Consider the following 24,461-nt stretch of genomic DNA (forward strand, 5'->3'; position numbering starts at 1 on the left):
ACAGAGAGGGCCTCTGATAGTTTTGGAAAAGTGCTCTAAAGACATGTAATTCCAGATAATATTTGCGCTAAGAGGGCTTAACCCGCCCTACAGTGGGGGAGCTAAGACATACATGATATGATATAGTCCGATATAGTCCGTGCTCTTTGTCTTCCTTTCTTTTTGCTGCTAGTGTGCAAGTATTTTGAAGGCAATTACAGGGATTGTGTAAGTAATTCTTGATAAATGAATAATTTGAGTTTTCCAAGAAAACTTTGATTTGAAAGGCAAAGGAAAGCATACTGGAGGCTTGTTATGAAATAGCTTTTTAGCACCAGAACCTGAACCTCTCCTAGATCACACACCCTGTGCATTTTTTTTTTCAATGAGCAGGAGAGTGTTTTTTTGGTGTAATACTGCTTACTGGAGAACCAGCACTAGACTATATATAATATTAGTGTGAAAAAAATTTGCTCCCGGCCACAGTCAGATGTATTATAGAAAAAATAAGTACTCTCTCAAGACAGCCTCATTCTGTAAAGGAGTATAATTTTCAAAGTAGATTTCCCCTTTTTACTACTTAATATCTATTAATATCTGTTTTGAGAATGGTTTGGGGGTTTTTCAGGCATAACATGAATAAAATGATTTTTAAGAGATTATTTGGAACAAAAGGGAGGGAATATATTTTTTTTTAAATAAGGAATAAAAGAATGGGGTGTCGGAGTCCTTTCTCCTGTACTTCTTGTAGTACAGTCAATATCATTATTCTTGTCCTTCAAGTCCTTACTCCCACAGAAAGGAATGTGTACTCCTTGACACGCAAGTCTATACCTTTTATGATCTCATCCTGATCTCCTTTCAGATTTCTTTTAGTTTCCCACTGCAAGCCCACGATCCCTCCTCATTTTGGGGAAGATTCATGCTCCTCCCGCACCTTATAATCATTTTTGTGCTGAGGTGCCCTTCTGCCCACTCCTCATGGAGCCTGACATGGGGCTTCTTGCATCTAGTTTTTATTCAACAGGTATTTGTTGAGCGCTTTCTGCAGCCTTAAATTTTGCTGGGAACTATGGGTGAAACAAGGTCATTTTCCTTGAGGAGTTCACTCTGGTCAAGGGGAGGAAAGTACTTGCAGAGCAGGCCAATGAGGCCAGTGTACTGGGCTCTAGGGCTGCAGAAGGACAAAGGGAGGGGGTCATTTTGCAGAAAGAAGTTGAGGCTTCATGTAGTAGGTAGCCTCTAACCCATGTCTAAGTGCATAGCTCAGAAGAGGATGGGGAGAGGGAAGGCTCTGTCCCAGAACAGTGTAGCATGGAGGGGAGGGGATTCGGGTGTGTTCAGGCACAGGGTGATTGGGGCTGAGGCCTAAAGGACCGATGCTAAGGGTCCTCTGTGCTTGTCCTGGACCAACAGCATCAACACCATTGATAGGCTTGAAATGCATCTGTGCTGGCTCCAGACCCCCTGAATCAGAATGGCAGGGTAAGGCCCAGGGGCCTGAGTTCCATGAGCCCTCCAAGAGACTGAGATTTGAGAAGTGCTCTTTTATTTCATAGGTAAGAATTGGACTTCTTCCTATGAGCGATTGTAGGGATAAGAAGTGTTGAGGCTGGGGTGACGAGAGGAGCCTTGAGTCTTGGGAAGATTCGTTCCTGAACTACACTAGGCTCTCACTGTGTGTCAGGCACTAAGCAAGGCACTGCCCATTAGGGACCACAGCTTCATGAGAAATGCAGATCAGTGTTCTGTGAATGAGCAGGGCTCAGTACTGGACTCAAGTTTACCCTTCAAGAGCCAAAGCAAGTGCCGCCTGCTGTAGAGGCTTCCTCTACGGTTTAAGAAGTTTAAGAAATATTTCCACAGTACTTTGCATTTTTACTCTGATCTTTCCTACTGTCCTTTCTCTTGGTATCAGAAGAGCAAGAGCTTTGTATTAGTTAGGTCTGCTGATCGGTGTGTTTCTCTTCTCTCCCTCCCTTCTCCCATGCAGACTGCTCAAGGTGGTGGCCACAGGACACTCCTCTATGGGCATGCCATCCTGTTGCGCCATTCCTACAGCGGCATGGTGAGTGGACTGCTTGGTTTCACCTCTCATGTGGTCCTGTCTGTGCAGCTGGGATGCAGAGCCAGGAAATGTTGGTGGCGCCCTTCAGCCATGGTATTAGTGAGCTTGGATGTATACCTTCTTTAGTATCTTTGTACCATTTTGGTTTTTCTCATTGATAACATGAAGGTTAGCTTAGATGGCCTTCAAGCTCCCTCTGTCCTATCTTTATAGGACTCCTGTCTTTAATATCTCACTTTTGATAGTTTTAGGAGGAGAGCACTCTAAGAACCAAATAAGAAATATGTCCCTTTTCTGATTTTGTTTTAAAGCATTTCTTTATGAAAGATTAAAACACGCATTTAGAAGATAAGATAAAAATGCCATCTGTGAACTCCTATGTCAGGTCTATCCACAAACTACTTTTCCTTCTTGACTCCGTGTTCTTTTTCCACATCAGCTCCTTCTTTAAACCAGCTTTCCATTAGACTCCTGTGAGGCACAGAATCCTCACTTTCTACTTCCTCTGCATTGAAGTAACACACACACAAACACACACACACACACACACACACACACGTATGTACACACACGTATATTGGCTCTGGGTATTGACTTCAGGGGCTTTTGCTACTGAAATATATCCCAGTACTTTTTGAGACAGGGTCTTGCTATGTTGCCCAGGCTGCCCTCAAACTTGAAATCCTTCTGCCTCAGCCTCCCCAATTGCTGGGACTGTGGGCATGTGCCATGGTGCCAGGCTCATACACACACACACACACACACACACACACACATATATACACACATGTGTACACATATATCCATATATATGTGTATATGTATTTGTTTTTGTGTACTTTATAAATGATTTATCTTATGTAGACATGTACAATTTATAAAAGCTTCATCTCATACATTATAAAGCTTTATTAAATTATGAAAGCAATACATATTTATTCTATAATATCAAGTTGCAAAAGAAAAAATTATTTTGATTATACTAAGAGAAAACTGTTTGATTTTAAAGACATTTCAGTTTTTTTGTTTTTAAAATATTTTTTACCTAATTGATGTTTTACTCTAGAAATTTATGTTGATTTTTTTACCTGTTATTATAAAAAGAACATTTCCATGGTATTTAAGTTCTTCATCAGGAATAATTTTAGTGGTTATACAATAGTCCAATATCTGGACATATAAAATAAATCATTCCCTTAAAAAAAGAAGATAATTCCATATTGTGTGAATATTTCTTCTGCAGGAGAGTAAACATTGCCTCAAAGTCAAGATTCAGCAAACAGACACACTGTTGATTTCAGTCATGGATGTCAGTGCAGTAACCTGATTTTAAATGTCTAGAGAGAGACGTGTAGGAAAAGTATAAGTGTGATATTAATGATGACTTACTAATATCATTTTAATTAATGTGTTACATCACATAAGAAGGTCAAATAAAATCTCAACAAGTGCTGATAAAGGTAATAAAACCTTTTATTTGTTCCTAATGAAAAGTCAGCATTGACAATTATTTCCTCAATGATAACAAATATCATTATCAAATCAATGAAACTCTAAAGCCAGTCTTGATAAAATTGTCTAAAACCAGCAAATAAAAGCAAGAATCTATCCTGTTAGTCGTTGCTGCCTGGCACTGTTCTTGAAGTCCCCGCTTGACATGTCAGATACAGAATACAATGGTAGAGTTTGACAGCGAGGCTGGAGAAGAGGCATCCATACAGAACCAATTCATTGGTGGAGAGTGCTCACATGTTCAAATGTTGTGGGAAGCATTCCACCTTCAGGAGCAATCAAAACGCACACACTGTGTGAAATAATAATTGTTTTTAGAAGACTCTACATTTCAGAATTAACAGCATATTAGAGTCAAGTGTACTCAGCAAGTCAGTGCTGAGATCTGGGGTCAGCTGCACTTGGCCATCTCACAGCCTGGGATGCTTTTCTGGGCCTCTTAAAGTTCTAATTGAATCTGAAAATTTCTTTCATTCCTTCAGTAAATTTGCTTGATCATCTGTGTGCTAGGCACTAGTCTCTGTGCCTCCATGGAACTTCATGAAGTTAGTAGGTTAATTATAGTGTTTTCCTCAGTGTTCCTGTGAAACTTGGAAGACAGTATGTTAGTAACTGCAGTGCTGAGGACTATGGTATTGTTGAGGAAAATCACAGAAGACTTTCATAGGCATTGCCTTGTTTGGGAAGTCTGTGTATTGTAAAGTCGTTACTTTTTCTATAATAAAAACAGATATTTCACATAGTTTATATCTGAAGTCTGTGAACTTCAGGGACCACTGTGGGCTGCCTGTCTCTGGGCCAGACTCTCACTCCTGTACTGACCTGGTACAGGTTTGGGGACCCTTGAAACCTCTTCTGTAACCATGAGAGCCAGTGCTTCATAGTTGAAAGGCAAAGTCAGAGTCTCCAGTTCAAGTTGATGCCCCATCCCTATGGTGCTGACTTCTCCCAATCAGTTCATCTCCTGCCTGCACACACTCACTGGGCTCCATTTAGTTGGATGGGCCCTGTTTCCTAATAGGAATTTTATAGCCTTTGCATTAATTGTCCAGAGCTTCTGGAGAGGGGCCTGGGCTTTCTCAGTCCCCAGAATTTTGTCTGGGTACTCTTTGCAGGCTTCTGTTGTTATTGGCAGTGAGCCTGCTTCATGCAGATGGTGGTGTACTTTAAGCTCATGCCACATTCATCTTTGTGTCCGCATTCTTACTGGACTTAACAAGATGTTTGAAGTTGGAGTGTGGGGATAGGGGAGTTGGCCTTAAAAATGATCCTTAAGTTTTATGTCTAAGAACATATAGTTAGGAAAACCTAAGGGTGGGAGCCGATGATAGTATGGAGAGTGTCCCATTACTCCTAGGGAAACACACACACTTACATGCACCATCAGATTTTATTTTAGTAAAGCTACATGCTGCATGCCAAAGTCAATTCTGGATGGATTTCGGAAAGTTAAAAAAAAATGGAGGAGAAAACAGAACTAGAAGATGAAAGTAGTTTTCCAGTTTCTGCTGGGGAGAGGGTTCTCGCTGTCTGATCACATTGTGCTCTTGCCGGGGATCATGAATATCACATGAAGTGAGAGATGTACAAACACATCCCCAGCCACTTGTCTTCTTGTTCTGACAGAGCACATTTCCTTAGTCTTTATGAGGGAAAGAAGACCACATTTCCTTTAGAATATTGCTCCTAATGATTGCTATGCTAGGGCTGTTCTGCCTCAGACGTTTAAAAGCCTGAGCTTTGTGCAGAGGCATCCAGATTTTTAGAAAAAGTCTCATCAGCAGAGACAGACACGTATCAAATCACTTGTCAGAACAGGACTCCACTGAGACTGTCAATGTTGAGTGACAGACAACTCCTGGTTCTGTGTTTTAGTACCTGTGCTGCCTCTCCACCTCGCGGTCTTCAACTGATAAGCTGGCTTTTGACGTTGGCCTGCAGGAGGACACCACAGGTGAGGGCCTTGGGGACGGTGAGGGCCTCGGGGACGGTGAGAGCCTGGGGGATGGTGAGAGCCGGGATGGGGCTGGATAGGAAATGCATCAGACCAGTGCTTTCGTGGGCAGAGTCAGGAAAAAGTGCTTTCCTGTTTGACGTTTTTGGTAGAGGGAGGAAGTGTGTATTTTTCCTATTGGTAATTCCCATGTAATTAGCTGGATATTCAAAACTGGCTTTCAAACCCTATTCTGTGAGTTTGGAGAGAAAAACTAGTATTTACTATCCAGTTTACTGGGTGTGAACTGTCCTAAAATGCACTGTTTAGTCTATGAAGTATCACTGCATGTCTCTCAGCTCAAACATATTTTAGGTATACACATGTAAGCTATTCAATCTCAACATTCAAACAAGAAGAAAATAAAAATCTCCTTCATTGCTCTGCCCACAGGGCATTGTGCTGCATGTCTGTCTAAGGACATGTGCATTTCCATATTTTTAAAACAAAAAAAGTATGTACTAACACATTTATCCTTTTGGAAAGTCAAAAAAAAAAAAAAAAAGAACTGTCCTCAGTTCTCTGAGGACTTTACACTTATTTTATAAGCCTCTGTACAGTTTGACTCTTTTATCTTTCACAAAGAGTATGCATGACTTTGGGAGTTAAAAATAAATGAGACCAAGTTGAAAAAGAACAGAAGGAGGTAGTTCAACTTTGTTCTTTTCAGGGGAGGGATCAGCCCATCCCCACACCCCTTCCAGAAATCTTTCTGGTGAGCTATGGGTGTAGCTCCATGATAGAGCACTTGCCCAGCATGCAAAAGGCCCTGGGTTTAGTCCAGGGATAAACAAAGCAGAGCAACAGCAAACATTTTCTGGAATGCTGTGGCACAGTAGGGTGAGTATTCATAACAGTTACTTACTGTATATTTCAACAAGCTAGAAGGAAAGAGCCCATGTGTTTTCATCATAAACAGAAATGTTTGAGAAGGTAAGTATCTTTAATTTGATATGAACATTGTACCTTGTTTGCATGTATCAAAACATCACATGATACTTTATTAACATGTACAGTTTTTACCTTTTACATATCAGCTATAAATTTAAAATACTTTACCACATTCTCTAGTTTAATAAACAACAAACATATAAAAAAACTATATTTATGAACTAATTAAGAAAGTCTGAGAATCCCAGGCATTCTGATTTTTCATTTTCTATAGGCTCAGTAATTCCACATTTTTACTAGGATTTTAGTTTTCTCATTTAGTGTATTTTAGCACACTGGTAAATGAAAAAGAAAGTCAAGTTTGCTCTTCAGAAGACACTCAAGACAGGTTTTACAACTTGTGTTCCTACACTGAGATAAAAGGATGACAGAAAAAGTCAGTCCCTCTGCCTGAGTTTGATCCCTTGTAATGTTCTCCCCCACCCGTAGCTCTACTTCTTCTGAATTGCTGAATTATTTATTGTATTCATCATTTGTTTTCTGCTTTCCTTCATCATAATTAAACCTACAAGGCAGGTGATTTTTTTTCTTGTTTACTAATGTATCCCAGGCTACTGTGAAGCAGTGGTTGGCAAACAGTGGGTACACTATAAATGCTTGTGAGAGTGAATGAAAAACTACCTACAGCTCTAAAAAAGTAGATCTGGTGAATGAAGATAAGGCATTCTGCTGGGTGGTGACCTGCAAGTAAGACTGGTTTGTGTAAGAAAAGCAGCACAAGGCACAGGCTACATATTGACTATAGGATGCTTAAGAAATATTATTGGATTTCTAGTTTATTACTTCATGCAAAATTAACTTTTATTGAGTGCCTATAGTGTATGCTACTTGGAGCTGGGAAGACCCCAGTGGGGAAAAAACCTTGCGGAATTCCTGCTGTTGGGACCTTGCATTCTGGCATTAGGGAGTTAGGAAGAAGAAATGTGTTTATAGAACAATAATAAAGCTGTGGAAGGGGAAAGAAGCATAATTACTAGCTAATATCACTAGAACTCTATTGCCACTTTGGAGAGAACCTACCTTCAGGTCTCAACAGACTGAATGCTGGTGTGCCTCCATCCCTACCTCAGCAGAGGGGCTGAAGAATGGTAAATGGACACGGGGTCCATGGTTATGCTGGACTTGTTTAGAAGATATGATTTGATTTAATGTGTAGCCAAGACTTTTTGAAATGTATTCTAATGTACTAGGATTCTCTTTTATTTTACTCTGAGAGTAATACAAACTACATTTTAAAATAACAAAGGCAAAAAAAGGGGGTGGAACGGTAAGATTTGAGGTGACAATACTTGACATCCCTTTTTGAATCGGCATCTCAAAGTCCTGGGAGATTTAAAAATAGAAAAAAAATCACCATAATGGATACTGTCAAATCATAAAATCCTTCTGAAACTAAAGTGACACCAAGCTAGGAGGTGTTATAGAAGAGCAGTGTGAACAGGATAATGGTGTGTGATTGCGTAGAGTGAAATCAGAACTGGATGGCTGCTGTAGTTGGTCTTATGTGAACTTATATAAATATCCTTAAATAGTTCTTAGTGGGGGAAGGGGGAGGCACAAATCTTCCCAAAATGTCACATCAAGTTTCTCTTGGAAGAAACTTTGCATTTCAGTATGTCTTATCCTAAGCTAATTTGTCTAAATTCGTTAGATTTTCATGGTCTAAGAGATAAATTTGCATGGAATTTTACATTTCTGAAAGTCATGTTAATGGAATCACTGGCAAAGAAAACAGATTTTGAGTTAAAAGACCCTTCTCTCTGTTTCACTCTCCTTTCACTCGGCAGGTGAGGCCTGTTGGTGGACTATACATCCAGCCTCGAAGCAGCGATCAGAAGGAGAAAAAGTACGGGTTGGAGATGACCTCATCCTAGTTAGTGTGTCCTCTGAGAGGTACTTGGTAAGTGTGGACAGTAGGACTGGGGGCTTGGTGCTGCGGTCAAGGACAGCACATGAAATGGTCTCTTTAAGGTTTATGCTGCCAATTATCTGGGGAAATTGCTGATGAACAAGCCCTTACCTCTGTGTGGTGAGTTATTGACAGTGCGCAGTCACTGGCAGGGACTGTTAAACTAAAAGTAGCATCTGCTGGTTCACAGCTGGGGGAGGCCTGAACATTTCTCCTCTTGTTTGCTCTAGCTGATGTGGATGGAAAGAGTCACCATGCTAATTCCTGGAACAGTGCAGATGTGCAGCTTGTAAAATAAGCTTCTGTCAAGCCCTTGCTACGTGCATGTGTGTGTTGCAGGGTGACGCATTTGCTCAGGAGATGTGCAGTTGAGTTGGAGTTGTCTTTGGATATAATTCATGCGGTGGATATAATTCATGGGCTTTTCAGTATACAAATTCTACATTTTAATTTTGATGTTATTCTACCTTTTTTGTTGTTGTACAACTTATATTTTAACTATATAGGAGAGTTTATTTGACAGGGTACTATTCACCAGAGGAGTGGAAAATTCAGAACCTCACAAAGGCTAGAGCTTCTAATGTCAGTTCTGCAGCTAACTACCTAAGCAAGTCATGTAACTCCACGAACACCAGCTTTCTCACTTGTAAAGTGAAGTTGTTGGTAATAACAGAATGTAGAGCCAAGGTTCTTGAGAAGAGGCAGTGAGATAATGAATTTGAATATAATTTGAATTAGCAAGCACTGTTCAAATAATAGCAATAGAATGGCCATGTCTAGATGAGATTCACCTCCTATTAACTTTGGAAATAAATGAACCTGTAGTAGTTAAAATGTACCATCAATGTCCAAGCTACAGTTTAGCTAATTATTTAAGTTTCCGGCATTAACTTTTAAAAAGAGCTACAAAAGAGTAACCAACCAGGTTGTTAAAATGTCCCTCTCATTTGGTAATGAAGTCAACTGTACCACGCGGCCAGCGCAATGGTTTCATTAATGAGGTTCTTGGCATAAAAGTTAGCTAGCGAGATCGAAATAAACACACAGACTCAGTTACCTTTTTTCTATGACCAGGTCCGAGACGGCTCCCCTCTCTGGTTCCCTCCTCTAACCGCCCGGCAGGGCAGCAAGGATTACTCAGGGCTAGCAGGAGAGAGAGAGAGGGAGCACGCCAGGGAGTAGCCTTTTATTGGGGAACAAGAAATTCAGGGGAGAATTCCATCCAATGAAGGTTGAAGGGGGGCCGCACTCCAAGGTCAGGGTCAGTGATTGGGCCTCCGGGGTCAGTGGTCAGTTACACCCCCACACGGACAGGTTCTCTCAACAGGAGAGGGCCGGGAAAGCTCCGACACAGCCAGAGCGCCTCAGACCCTAACCGGGAGTCACCCAGTCACGTGTGAGAATGGCTCCCGACAGTCAACACTTTAATTGTTCATGTATGTGGGGACCTAGCAATAGCAGAAAATAGGAGAGACTGTGGACCCATGGTGTACCAAGTCTGCCCTCAGAGACTTAGTGGGGCCTGTAAACTGTGTCAGTCAGCTTCCCACCACTGTGACAAAACACCTGACATAAGCCACTTCAGCAAAGGAAAGGTGTACTGTGGTCCATGGTGTCAGAGATTTTCGTCCTCAGTTGTTTCATAATTTGGGGCTTGTGTGAGGCAGATATCATGAAAGGATCATGTTGGAGCCAGCCTGCTTGCTTCATAGTGTCTGGGAAGCAAAGAGAAGGGGCTGGGGTCCCAATGTCCCTTTCAGGGATGAGCCCCCAGTGACAAGATAACACAAGGTAATGAAGGGTATAGGGTGGGAAGACTTTAGGTGATAACACTTTGTGTTGTTTTTTGAACATCGACAGCCCATAAATGTACTGGGAGATTTTTTTTTTTTTTAAATCGTGGTAGTGCAGCTGTCACATCACCATCCCCAAGTCCTTCTGAAAATCAAGTAACAGGATTCGGTGGTTTTCTCCCTCTGGGCCCTGCCTCCTCAATGTTCCACCACCACCTCCCAATAGTGCCATCAGCTGGGGACCAAGCCTTTCATATATAAGCCTTTGCTGGGCATTTAAGGTCCAAACCACACCATAAACCACATCTCTGGGGGGGGGGGCACAGGCATGTGAACAGGCAGGTTAAGGGTCTCAGTGTGCTGCTGCTTCATCTCAAATCAATTAGTGCTGTGTCCATAGAGTACCTGGGTGGTGGATTGAAGGGCTTTTATGGTGGACTTGGTGGGAAGATTCAGAAACAAGAAAAGGCAAAAGGTAAGGTAGTGAAAGGACTCTGAAGTGAGTCAGGCAACTGGGACCGTCCACACAGAGAACCCCAGATAACGTGTGTACACGTGTGTATGTGCACATCCATATGTAGGGTTTTGTTGTTGTTGTTTTATTACTTCATAGTCTGGTGAGTCTGAGGCTGGACCAACCACATAACTAAACCAACCACATAACTTTCTGCATTGGGGCTGTGGGGAAAATGAGTTCAGCGTGTCAGGGTGTTAGAAGGATGAGATGCTTAAATCCAAGCCAGGCCCCTGCACTGGCATAGCACGTGGCTGTCATCCTTACCTTGAATGGTTAAAGAAATTCACGTGTTGAACCAGAATAAGGGAGAGTTGGGAAAGGAGGAGAGCAGGGAATGTAATAGGTGGACTTGAATAAAGATCTGTTGTGTGAAAGCAATATTCTGAGAAGATGCTGGTGTGGTTAAAAATAAGTTATAATTTGTGCCCAAACACAAATTAGTTAAAACTATGTAAGAGAAACTTGTCTCACCATTGACCTGACAGCTGTTCAGTCGCTGGTGTCCGTTGACCCAGGAGCTGTTGCCTACACTATTCCTGGTGGCTAAGCCGAGGTTACCCCGTCCAACACTGTGCTGTGCTTGGGACACTCCACAGCAAGGCTCACAGCTGCTGGAATGCCAAGTTGATCAAAATGATTCAAAGGGCTGATTTTCACCCCACCTTCTGTGAAGGTGCTTCGTGCATGGAAAGAGGCACATATGCTTTATGAGGTGGGCAGTGAAACATGTTTTCCCAGAAATAAAGCATCTTATCTCTAACAATGGTTGTAACTACTCACCCAAACATTCCCTTTCTCATCTTCTGCTGTTTTGTATTCTAATGTGAAATTATATCTTAACCCTCTTTTCAAACATATCTAAAAAGAAAGAAATTCTTTGCCCCTCTTGGAAATTTTTTCTTCTTTTAAAGAAGACTTTAGTGAAGCAGTTAAGGTATGAGAGAAATGCACAGCTTGGAGAAAGCAGGGCAAGTAGCTCTTACTGATGGTGAATCCCATTCCCAACTGAATAAAATAAGATACAGCATATAAAACATTTATATGTGTGTTAGATATAAAATCACCCTGGTGTGCACCAAAGATCCCAGTTTATGGACTGGCTTGTTTGCATTGGAAATGATGATTCTTATCAATTTTCTGTTAATAAGGGCATATGTAAACATACACTGTTTTTACATTGCCAAACGACTGAGTGAAAATTAAGAAAAGCATAATCCTCCAACCTGAAGAGTGAGGGAAATTAAGACTTTGGTTCAGGGAATGCTATTTTAGGGTTCACAAAATTCTCTCCTACTCACCTTAGAAGATTTTTGATAACAAATACAAAAGTGTTTTAACTGCACAATAAATTGCTGAATTGCCTCAAATAGCATCAAACTGATAAGGATAAAACAGTGATCCTAAATATTTTCAAGTTCAGCTGGATGGTAGGAACTACTCCGCTCTGTGCCTGCTCACCACATGTGTACCACCAAGCTGAGCTCCCAGGCCTTATAATGCCATTCTGATTAATTTACCTGAGCCTTTAAAAAAAAAACATCTCCTTGTGGCTCAGGTAATGGAGTCATAGAATATTACAACTAGCAATCGCACCTTTTTTCGATGCCTGTGATTTGTTTGTTTTTCAGCGGAACAGACTGAAGCCTGAGGGTTAAGACTTATTTACTGTGTTTTCTGTCCCTGGATGATGATTTATTCTGAATGCTGGATTACCAAGGCCCAAGTGCCTGATATTTATAAGAGATAAATAAAGGAATGGACAATTGCATCAGCTAAGGGTTGAATTCAGAGTTCCTAAATATTCTGGGGCCATGGGTGCCTCTGGCAGTCTGAAAGCCTTTTGTCCTCTTGTCATAATATTTTTTTAAAATGCATAGAATAAATATGTAGGGCTATAAAGGAAACTAAAAATACTGAAGTATGGTTTTGTGAGCCTTAGGATATGAATCCTGAGAGGGGATTTGTAATGTCACTTCTGTTTCTGAGATTGTATGCTCCAAACATAGTCTTTGGACCTGTGGTCTCGATTGACCTCATCCTCCTCCCACTGAATCTGAGCCTGTGTTTGTGGACAGTATGCTCAGATGATGGGTGTGCATTTTAAAGCTTTAAAATCACTCAATTATAGGTTAAAGGTGAGATGAGTGCCCACATCCTGATGTATGGGTTATACTGCCAGTTTATTGTGTAAATTCTATGGTAGTTGCATTTTTCAGCCAAAGGCTGCTTTTACTTTCTACTCACATCTATTTTATTTTAAAGATAGATTTTTTAAAATATTTTATTTTTTAGTTTTTGGTGGACACAACATCTTTATTTTATTTTTATGTGGTGCTGAGGATTGAACCCAGCGCCCTGCGCATGCCAGGCGAGCGCACTGCCGCTTGAGCCACATTTCCAGCCCCTCACATCTATTTTTGCTTTAAAGACAGTTCATCTTACTTTTGGTAACTGAAACTTACTGCATTTTGAATATTCAAGACCATGGCCAACTTGATGCTGTTCATACTCAGATTTCCCTTCACTATATAAGCAGCAAAATTAAATATTCTCTGGGCATAGCAACTCTGGAAGTTGCTATGCCCAGAGAATATTTTCTTTCAAAGAGTGCACATTATTTATATCACTTCCTATGACTGTAGTAGACCCTAAGGGCGTGCTGAGGACTCGAGCACACTGATGCTTGTGTTTTATCTTCCTCTCGTGATATTTGTCTCAGGTGTGCCTTGGACAATGCCTTCCAGCTTCTCTGCCCTCACTGTTTCTCAGTGCAGCAGCTTCTCAGCGCCTAAACACAAAGTCCTTGGCATGACAGCCTCTGTGCATAGGCCCTTTGCTAGCTGCATCTCTCAGTGTGAGCTGTAAGCAGGGAGGGGTCTCTGCTGGACCCCATGCTCCTGTGCCTCTGCCCACTCAGGGCCTTGGCAGAGCTTCTCACTGACCAGGACCCTACCTCCTGCCAGTGTCAAGGTTTCTAGTACATTAAAAATGGAAATCCCTAATTTATAGAAATTTTGTTTTAAGTATTTTCACTTAGCACTTGAACATTGTTGTTATGCATGTCTAAATCCAACATATGGATAAACTTATCTAGAAATGTTGTCTCCAAAATGGGAGGCCCAGGCCAGTGATCCCTTGTGTCCCCTCAGAGCCTCCACTCTGAGGATGCCCCCCTCCACCTGTGGAAGACCATCTATCTCTGCAGGCCCAGCACAGCAACTCTCTCCACAGTGTCCCCAGAGCTCTTGCAGTTCCCACAGCATTGTCTGAATGCACTTTACTGTACCTACAAGAGTACAAGCATCCTCAGGGCAAAGAATGCATTCTACTGATATTTAGCTTGATGTGTTATACACAGTACATTCAACAAATCCAAGATGATTCAACAAATAATTATCTACTCTTCATATTGACTGAGCTTCCACTCTCGAAGTTTTATCTCACCAAAATAAAATGTAAGCATTAGTATTCTGAATTATTTTCAGATGAGATCCCAGATTTTTTCATCTCCTATGTATTATATATGTATATATGTGAGTATACATATTTTTATAATGTGTGTGCTTTTTTACTAAGTCATTATAATAGGAATATTTATGGAATTACTTAGAATATGTTTTCAAGAAAAATGTATGCTGTTGTAATTTTAAAAGGTGGATTGGTGTCTCCATGTACTGGTTTATTAATTAACACTGTAGATGGCTAAGGATTAGGTTATGAATCTGTCATCTTATAAGAGAAAGAAAGAAAACCAGATAATTACATTATGTGATAATTGCTGTCAAGGAAAATATATTTTACTTGCTTATGGAAGCAGATAGACTATGATTTATTCATAAAGAGTGAAAGGATATTAACATATTGGAGAAGAAACTGAGTTAGTGAAGGAGTCCCAGCTGGGCTGTGGGTCAGAATGACCAGCCTCAGGTGACGGAGGTTGTGCAGAAGCAAGGCAGCCAGGGAAGGCTAAGGACAGGGCTAAGAGCACATGCCTGCTAAATCTGACATCTCCCCTGGGAGGCTTTTAATCTTATCAACTGGAAAAACTGCTGATGAGCTAAATGGACAAGTCACCCTGTCAGAAGTTTCTTGGGTTTTAGGAGAAAGAGAACAAGGGACATGTTCTTGATGAGGACCTGCATGTCCATATTTAGGACAAGGAGGCCTTTAGGGTGTTGGCAGGCCTGTGGAGCACACCTCGGGTGGCTCCTGCAGTCTGTGATTGACCTTTATCTCTCTGGGATGGTCAGGTTCCTGGGAAATCACTGGTGTGAGTAAATTCTCTAAATGCTTAGGCTGTCACCAGGGTTGGGAATGTGTTGCAGAAACATTGCAGGGGTACTGGTGGTGTTGCTGAGAAGACTCCAAGCCAAAAGTGGTGGTTTCGTGTAGTTTTGAAATTCTACAGGCAGTTGGGTAGTGTAGTAAAATAAGCAAGGCATTTGGCGATACTCAAATTTTGTTCCTCTCAGTTAACATTTTGTAACTCATATCTTATGTCTCAATATATTAAATGTTATTATTTTAATACATATGTATTTTTAAGAGTGAAAATCTCAAATTTGTAACATCTGAGTTTTAGAGGAAATTCATTATCCTAATTTCAGATCGTGATTGAGAAATATTGCCATCTAATGGCTGATGTATCAAATTGCAGGTAACAGTTCCTAAAAGATTCAAACAAATGCCCAATTTGGTTCTGCCTATTTCACCCATCTCACCAACAATGAACTATTGCAGTGTGATATGAAGAAAACTTAGATTTTTATTAAACTTTCCATCTTCACAATTTTTTCCATTAACAAGCCTTAATACAAAAATTGTTTCTTTGTATAAATAAATTTACCTGGTATATTTATTATTTGTGCAGTTTCTGATTACTGGTTTAAGTTAATAACTCTTAATAAAGTTGAAAAATACCTAAAGTCAAATAGAAACCATTACTATTGTTTCTCCTACTAGTCTTTGAATTTTTGAATGGTGGGGTTGAGTAGATGCCTTCTGTGGATGTTTCCCAGCCTGCAGTGTCCAGTTGGCGCTGACAGAGTATGACATGCCGGGACTGACAGCTGTGCTCCTCTTGCCTCTTGCTGCAGCACTTGTCTTACGGCAATGGCAGCCTGCATGTGGACGCGGCCTTCCAGCAGACCCTGTGGAGCGTGGCACCCATCAGCTCAGGAAGTGAAGCAGCGCAAGGTAAGAACTCCATTTCTGCTAGAGGGCTCCTCCTTGCTGCAGGGTTGATGATCATCTGTGGAATCACGTTAATGAGTTGATAATTAGAGTTCTTTTGTGTCCAAATAGTCTCTCAAGCAGATACTGGGCATTGAGAATCTTATTTAAGCTGCTGTTTAAAAGTGAAGCTTATATTAAGGTTTCTCTTTGCTTATTTTTATGCTATTGTCAACTTTAGCTCATTAGTGTGGTTTCATTTGCTAGGTTTATAAGAGTCGTGTCCTCTAATGTTTTGGCCTCAGGGTATTGCTCAGTTGACACACGTTGACATTCCTCATCTTCCAGGCTCAGGACTTAGAGCTGCATCACCATGATGTTCTGCAGCAGGGTTTCCCAGGGCCATGCCTGCGTTGATTTGGTTTATTCCCACTTAACTTAGGTTCACATGTGCCCTGGTAACATGTTCATGTGTGTAATTAAAGTACACACATGTGGTCATGTATCCTGGTGGGGAATGTTACCAACTGAGACTCAGAAGTCAGCCAGCACCGTCCACCTCTGTGACCTTGGCCTCACTAGACTTGTGTTTTTCTATGAAAGTAGAAGTTTGGACCAGGTGCACTGTCTGGCTACCAGCCCCAGTCATAAATGACCTTTAATCATTCCAGGGTATCTGATTGGTGGTGATGTCCTCAGGTTGCTGCACGGACACATGGACGAATGTCTCACTGTCCCTTCAGGAGAACACGGCGAGGAGCAACGGAGGTTGGTACCTGAGCCCAGCACATGGTGCTAGTTTTATTATACTTCCTTTTTTTTTTGCCTTGAAAGAATTTTCCTAACTAAAGACATGTCTGCTTGGTATACTAGCTTAGCACAAGAGGGACCACGGGTATCCTGCTTTCCACTGAAATGATCCATTTCTTGGCTTCCTTACAAGTTTTTTCTTATGCTTTTCTTATCAGCAGAAGGAGGGCTAGACATTCTTGTATAATTAAAGCACATTAAGAAGCACTGAGAAAAATAAATGGATTGGGTGGGGTAAACACATTAAATTCAACTACTTAAAATATCAATATTGTTCATATTTTTTGATTTATTCTCAAAGAGGTTTAATCTCAAATTCAATTTCAGAGTTCTCAGATTTTGCAAAATCACAGGATCTTCCTGTGTTATCTATAGCTTATTGACAGATAATGAAATTGTCAACTTTGCTTCATATTTTATGTGATAAAATACATATATTAATACTTTTTGACATTGAGATAAGATTAAAATAGTCTGCATTCACTGGGGAAAATCCATAAAAACTATAAAGCTATAAGAATATTTAGGGTTATTTGGTTGCTGCTGCACTTCACAAGTTAATCAATGAATACAGTAAGGTGAAGACATAAATAATAGGTCACAGCTAGAGAAGGCCTTATCTGGATGGTTTATTGTGTGTCTATAAATTTTTCAGTGGGTATTTCTCATACTAACATGGACACTTGAGTAGCTTGTTTTAATATTTATTATACATTAATAAGAAGATATAGGGAGCATTTTAAAAATTAATAATCATTTAACTAGCTCAGGAAAATCACTCTGAGGCCTGGTCCTTCACTCTCAACAGGCAGACCTGGCTTATGGTGAAGAGTGAAATGCAGCTCCTGGGAAAATTCCCTCAGGTAAAATTGCTGCATTTAGTGAGTTAGGAAGAAGATGGCAAAGGTGCTAAAATGCTTTATGAAAACATGGGGATATCAAGAAGTAGTTAGAGAAGCTGGGCATGGTGGCACATGCACATAATCCCTTTGGCTTGGGAGGCTGAAGCAAGAGGATCACAAGTTCAAGGCCAACCTAAGCAACTTAGTGAGATCCTATGCAACTTAGCAAGACCCTGTCTCAAAAATTAAAATGGACTGGAGATGTGAATCTGTGGTTAAGTACCCCTGTTTTCAATCCCCAGTACAAAAAAAGTAGTTAATTTGAGGTGAGTACTGAGGGTCTGGGAGACATGAAATAAGAATTTGGGATATCTGGAGTCTTGGACTCAGAAAAAGCATGAGTTGAATATAATTCAGTAATGTGGTGGGGTAGTTGAAGGAATGGGCATCCATTACTGTTAGCTGAAATGGAAAGATGGCTGTCATTCCCCTCATGGGCATGGACATGAGGGGAATGACAGTCATCTGTCACTGCTCTCAGAACTCTGTGAAGGTCTGGAATAGATGCATCAGGCTGGAAGATGAGGATGGAACCCTGCAGAACACTAATACTTAGGATGGAGACAGAAGAAGGGTCAGAAGGAGACAGGAGGATGGTGAAGTGGAGACCCTGGGAAGGTAGCTGTGGAATCCAAGGAGGGCTGAAGTATGGATGTGTTGAATGTTGTGATGTATTCATGGAGTCAGGGGTTTTAGGGGCTGTGCCAGTGTCTCTGGGTCTTCAGTCCCGACCTGTTCAGTGGAAGATTGAAACCAAGTGATGCTCGGAATTCCTGAGGCACTACAGAGACCTGTGTTAGGGCATGGATCTGCTGGCTGTGTGACTCACACAGGTGACTTCCCCCTATGTAAGACGAAGTTTAAATGTTATCTCCTCTTTTACAGGATTGGTTCACATTAAATGAGAAATTGTGCATGAATAAACTAATTTATTGATTGTCATTGTTACTGGCATTGTTATTTAGACTGAAGAGATAGCATCTAGTCAGATAGTAGGGAAATCTTTGAGGGATCCTGGGCAGGAAGGAAGGTAGAGCTAGGACTTTGTGGGAAGAAAGCCTACTCTAGATTAAAGAAAGCCCTTTATATTATTGCAGAAAAAAACCTGAGAAATTACAAAGCAGTGTTCACATTGTTCTGAGCCCAGTCTCCTACACATTCCTGAGTAGGCCTGCCCATCCACCCCAAACACCAGGCTTGACTTAATGCTAATGATTTCTACATCGATTTACTCTCAGCGCATATCAGCTCAACATATTGAGACTCTTTCAAGGCAGAGCTGACAGTAAGAATATATGTGTTTGTCCCTTTTTATATCATGTCAACATGGGTGAAATTAGATGAAACTGGATGTCAGATCATGCCTTGGAGGAGGAAGCAAATCAGAAATAGGCGAACTGAAGCCTTGGGGACATTGCTTAAGAAAGAAAAGTCACATTTGTCTTGATTACATAGTGGGATAGAGTGATTATTCACACGTAATGATGGGGCATTTGTATTTATGAAGCACTTTAGTATTTCAAAACTTATTACTTTAATTAAAAAGACTTTTTATTTAAAGAGTGGAAAAAGTTTTATTCTTTGCAACAAATAAGGAGACCATTGGGGTTATTTGCAAACTGTTGTTCTCCCAAAAAAGGAAATCCTGGTGATTTTACTGGGGAGCCTACACACACACACACACACACACACACACACACACACACACACACATATTATATACACACACACACACACACACACACACACACACACACATACACACAGGAAAGTCCAGATAGAGGCAGGCACATCCCTGAACATGCTCAGTTTAAGGTGTACATTTCTGAGCATGTTCAATTCAAGTTGCTGGATTTTCTTTTCAACAAGAAAAGATGGTGGACACATTTCTAGGCATGTTTTGTTTAAGGAATGGGGATGTTTTAAAGTTTTCCTTTGTTTTCACGTTGAATCATTGCCTATGCCGTAGGGAACTGGGGGAGGCAGAGGACAGCTCAGCCTGTAGGTAGCATTTATTTAATTGATATCACTCTGTTTGGGGATAAATCATAATAATGATCTAAAAATACTTTAGATTCATTTGAAAGAAAGCAAAAATAATTTGATTTTCAAACATGGATTTGAAAGCTGGAGAAGTTCTAGGAAAATATTTAAAATCCTCTTCTATTTCATAGCTCTTTGTTGTAATTTTATCTGGTTATTTCTATTAATGATATACTTTTATTAAAATTAAGCAACCAAAATCAGATCAGCTTTGTTCTAAGAAGTAGATGAAGGAGATGGCCAACAATGACATTTACCTCCGAGAAGTTTAGGAATATTCTCATCATCAGTGCTGTGTTCCAAGGTGAATTTGTCAATCTGCCCTGCCTTGGTTCACCAACAGCTTTTGAGTATGGATATATAATATATATATATATATATATATATATATATATATATATATATATATCTGTAATTTTAGCTATTGAAAATGCAGTTCAGAGATGGGCTTTGTAATTCTAGATACCATTAGATTTATCTTTAACTTCTTATTCATATCTACATGTGTATGTATATGAGATTACTTCTCTGTTCTCAAAAGGAATATGATGGAATGAAAAGCCTACAGTGGACCATTCAATTAAGTAGATCAAGTTGAAGAATGAGAAGTATATAGGAAACTTGATATTTTCCCCTGCACTGTCTTCCCATATTACATGTAGAGTGGACTCTGACGTGCTCATAAAATATAACATATCACTTTTTTATGTTTCTTGAGATTTTCTAGGAAGACATCTGTCTTTAGAACTTCTAAACGACAGTGAAAGTAGTAAAAATATAACTGCAGTAGCATCCACACTTAGATGAGGGAGAGTAATTCTTGGGTCTTACTGAATCTCTTCAGATAGTGAGATAGGACAAGTTGAGGAGAAACAGGTTCTGGTAGTTGGTAAGGGATTTGTCAGTTGCTGCATAAGTTTTAACTATGCTTTAAAATGACTTTCATTCTGGAAGCTTGAAATATGATTACCAAATTTTATTTCAAGAATAATACACACACACACACACACACACACACACACATTCTCTTCTAGATTTTGTCTCTGGATTGTATGTCTTTATTTCTTTCCCTAGTTTTATGTGAATGTAATACAATATTAACAAAGGCATTTCTTGTGTGTACATATACACTTATATTAAATTTGTACCATATGAATTAAGTATGCTATACTTAATAATAATAAATTAAATTTATTAAGTTTAATTAGTAGTAGTAATGCTGCTGGTGGTGGTGTATATTTTTGCAGTGCTGGGGATTGGAACCAGGGCCTTACACATGCTAGGCAAAGCTGTGCTACTTAGCTACAGCCCAGGAAGTTTAAATATACTTTTAAATGGATAAATGAAGGGAGTATAAGATGGGATATCTGATTTGAAAATCAATATTAGTGGAATATTGTTTGTAATGCATTATTTTTATGTTAAAACGGGTTCACTAAGTAGCTTGTATATAGTCTTATTCGTTCAGTAAACACTTGTGGAGTGACTATCATGTTCTAGGTGCTGGGGCTTTACAGTAGGTAGGAAGAGACAAAGTGTCTTCCCCAGGGATTTTGCATTCTAGTGTGGATGTTGACAGTTAAAACATAAATATGTCATTTATAAATGCACACTTGTATGTACACACAGATAAATTGTAATAGTAAGAGCCTGTGGGGAAAAATAAAGCTGGGAAGGGAATGGAGATAGAGTATTCATGTGAGCTGTGTGTTTTGTGGGAGGGAGAAAGGGAGGAGAGAGACACAGACGGGGAGGGGAGGTTGTACTGCTTCCATCTTACCAGCCATCGCTCTTGTACTTGTTCTGTTACTTTCGAAAGCTGGCAATTAAGTTATAATTCCTGATGATATCTGGAAATAAATTCTGTATTTTCTTTCCAGAATATGACTCAGCAGAAAGCTGTACTGTGTGTATTCATGACAATATTTTCACTTCCATGTCTCTTTTAGTATTATGATGAATTAAAGAATAGTAATTGTAAATAATTGATGAGTCATGAGATGGCTTTGATGTAATGAATTGAATATCTTTCAGTCTGGTTCAGGAAGAGAGATGCATGGTTTATGTCCCTGAACACAATCGGGCAACTAATATCCTTGCAGAGATAGTGTCCCTAATCACTACATAGGGAAAAGCACCTATAGCACATTTTATGTACTACAAAAGGTCAAGGACGAAGATACCCATTTTGAGTGCTTTTATTTTTTTATAAAGGATGTAAGGTCTCTTTGGGTTTTTGTTTATTTTTTGCAAGTGAAAGTACACTTGTTGAAAACTACCCTTTTTCCCAATTGAATGACCTTTGCTTCTTTGTCAAAGAGCAGTTGATGTATTTTTGTGGGTCTATTCTGGCTCTTTGTTCTGTTATCTATATGTCTGTTCTTTGGCTAATACCACACTGTCTTGATTACTGTAGCTTCATAATAACATTTACATAATATTGAAGTCAGGTAGTGTCAGCCCTCTAGCTTTTTTTTTGTTCCTCTCAATATTGCATTGGCTATTATGAGTCTTTCACCTCCCCATATAAATTTTAAAATCAGTTTATTGAAATCCACAATCATCACTTACTGGGATTTTGATTGAGGTTATTTTAATTAAAACCATAGACCAAGTTAGGAAAAAAACCTGATATCTGGACAGTGTTGATTTTTCCCATCCATGAACATGGACTATCTCTCCATTTATTGAGATCAATGATGTCTTCCATTGGAATTTTAATTAGATCCTCATGAAGATCTTATATATATTTTGTTATATTCGTATTTGAGTATTTATATTTCTTGGTGCTTATGTAAAATTTAAAAAAATTTAAATACCTGTTGTTCATTACTGATAAACAAGAAATCAATTGACTTGTGTATACTATTTTAGCATCTTGCAACTATTATTAGTTTCAGGAGCTTTTACTAGTGTTATTGTTGACTTTTGGGGCTTAGACAGTCGTACTATGTGTGAATGAAGATAGTTTTATTTCTTTCATCCTACTGTGGATACTTGTAATTTATTTATTTATTAGATACAACTTTCAATATAATCTTCAGTAGCAGTGGTGAGAGGGGAAATCTTTGCCTTATCCTGACCTTAGAGGTCTTTGTGGGAAAGCTTCTAGTTTCTCATAATTACAATGTTAGATATAATTTTTTTATAGATATTCTTTATCAAGTTGAGGAAGTTCTCATCTATTCCTATTTGGCAAAGGTATTTTAGCATTAATAATACTTTTCTGCTTTTACTGATATTATCGTATAATTATTTTTTCTTTAGTTTATTGATGTGGATTATATTATTGTTCAGTGAAATTTTAAATTGTCTACATTATACATACAAAAAGAGAAAAGTAACTATTTTTGCTATCATGCTTGTATTCGAGTTGCACATTTTTTTTAAAAAAGTGATAGTTTCTATAGATGCCTGTTATGGCGTATGTATTGTTGAGATCATTATTAATTGCTTATGATTTTTTCAATGGGGAATTGAATTCTGTGGCACACCATAAATTAAAAGTAAGTTTAGGAATATGAAGAATTCTACTATATTTAATGCCCTGTATTGCAGTTATTGAAGCACATGGATTCCTTGTTTCTAGCTTCTGCTGTACTCTACATAACTATGCACGTGAAGATGGTATGAGCAGGCAAGGGGATCTTCAGGGGCTGGTGCACTGCCTTTCTCTGTATTTGACTTTTATATTCATAATCATTGGAATTCAAAGTGATTAAATTGCCTTTTATCCTTGTTGCTTCCTGCTTTGGTGTTCAGCATTGGTGCCACACCCTAGCCTTTCTCTCGAAAAAAGTCACCCCAATGTGTTTGGACTTGTAAAGTAGGACCCTGAGGAGCTTTGTCCCAAATCCCTCTTTAAAGTCATGGGCTAAATGTGAAAAGAGAAAAAATAAAAGGAAAAAAGAAGAAATGTCCGTTGGAGCCATAGCCCCAAGCTCCTGCAGTACTGTAGTGATAATTGATGACATACACCATTCAGTATTAAAATAATGTGCCAAGCACTTAGAGCTTGCCTATGTGAGCAATCAAAAGTACATTTTAAAATGCCCCAAGTTTTCCTTTTATTCTTTCTTTCTTTCTTTTTTTTTTTTTGTGCAGTTTTTTTGGAGGTAGATACTCTGAAGCACTCCAAGTCTATCTGTGTTTTGATTGGAGGGGGAGGAATCTTACCAATGTAGGTATTAATTTCAGAATTAAAGTTTTATTGCAAGTAGACGCAATGGACTTTCTCTCAAATTCTGAGATTACAACTACGGGTAATGGGGGCATGACTTCTAGACCTGAGAACAGCAAACTACTGCCGGTGGGTCATGTCCTGCCAGTGACTATCTTTGTAAGCAGAGTTTTATCAGAGCACAGCCATGCAATTATTCTTGTTGTTGTTTTAGTTCTGGGAATTGGACCTAGGGGTGTTTTACCACTGAGCTATATTCCCAACACTTTTTAACGTTTATTTTTTTTATTTTGAGACAGGATCTCAGAGAATGCTAAGTTGCTTAGCATCTCGCTAAATTGCTGAGGCTGGATTTGAACTTGTGATCCTCATTTCTCATCCTCCTGAGTCACTGGGATCACAGGTGTACATCACTGTGCCTGGCTTCATGCAATTATTTTTAACCTTGCCTGGGTTTTCTTTGTATTATAACAACAGAGTTGAATCATGTGACAGAGACTGTGTGATCTGCCTGCAAAGTTGAATATTTACTGTTGGTTCTTTGGGAAAAAAAAATTGCCCAGTCCTGTTTTGTCATAGTGGCAGTTAAAGTTGAGGGAGAGAGGGTGCGCATGATTCCACAATCCTGGAGA

General features: G+C 39.6%; 1 protein-coding gene across 1 annotated transcript in view; it reads left to right on the plus strand.

Annotated features, from left to right (window-relative positions):
- The window catches only part of Ryr2 (ryanodine receptor 2), a 585,643-nt gene that overhangs the window by 239,036 nt on the left and 322,146 nt on the right, over positions 1 to 24,461 (plus strand). Inside the window, exons 6-10 of the mRNA XM_076832381.1 lie at positions 1,973 to 2,047; positions 5,435 to 5,513; positions 8,291 to 8,403; positions 15,819 to 15,918; positions 16,566 to 16,662. Coding sequence (XP_076688496.1) covers positions 1,973 to 2,047; positions 5,435 to 5,513; positions 8,291 to 8,403; positions 15,819 to 15,918; positions 16,566 to 16,662 — 464 coding nt within the window. The remainder of the gene's footprint in view (positions 1 to 1,972; positions 2,048 to 5,434; positions 5,514 to 8,290; positions 8,404 to 15,818; positions 15,919 to 16,565; positions 16,663 to 24,461) is intronic.

The sequence above is a fragment of the Callospermophilus lateralis genome, chromosome 13 (assembly GCF_048772815.1).
Source record: "Callospermophilus lateralis isolate mCalLat2 chromosome 13, mCalLat2.hap1, whole genome shotgun sequence".
Classification (NCBI taxonomy): Eukaryota; Metazoa; Chordata; class Mammalia; order Rodentia; family Sciuridae; genus Callospermophilus; species Callospermophilus lateralis.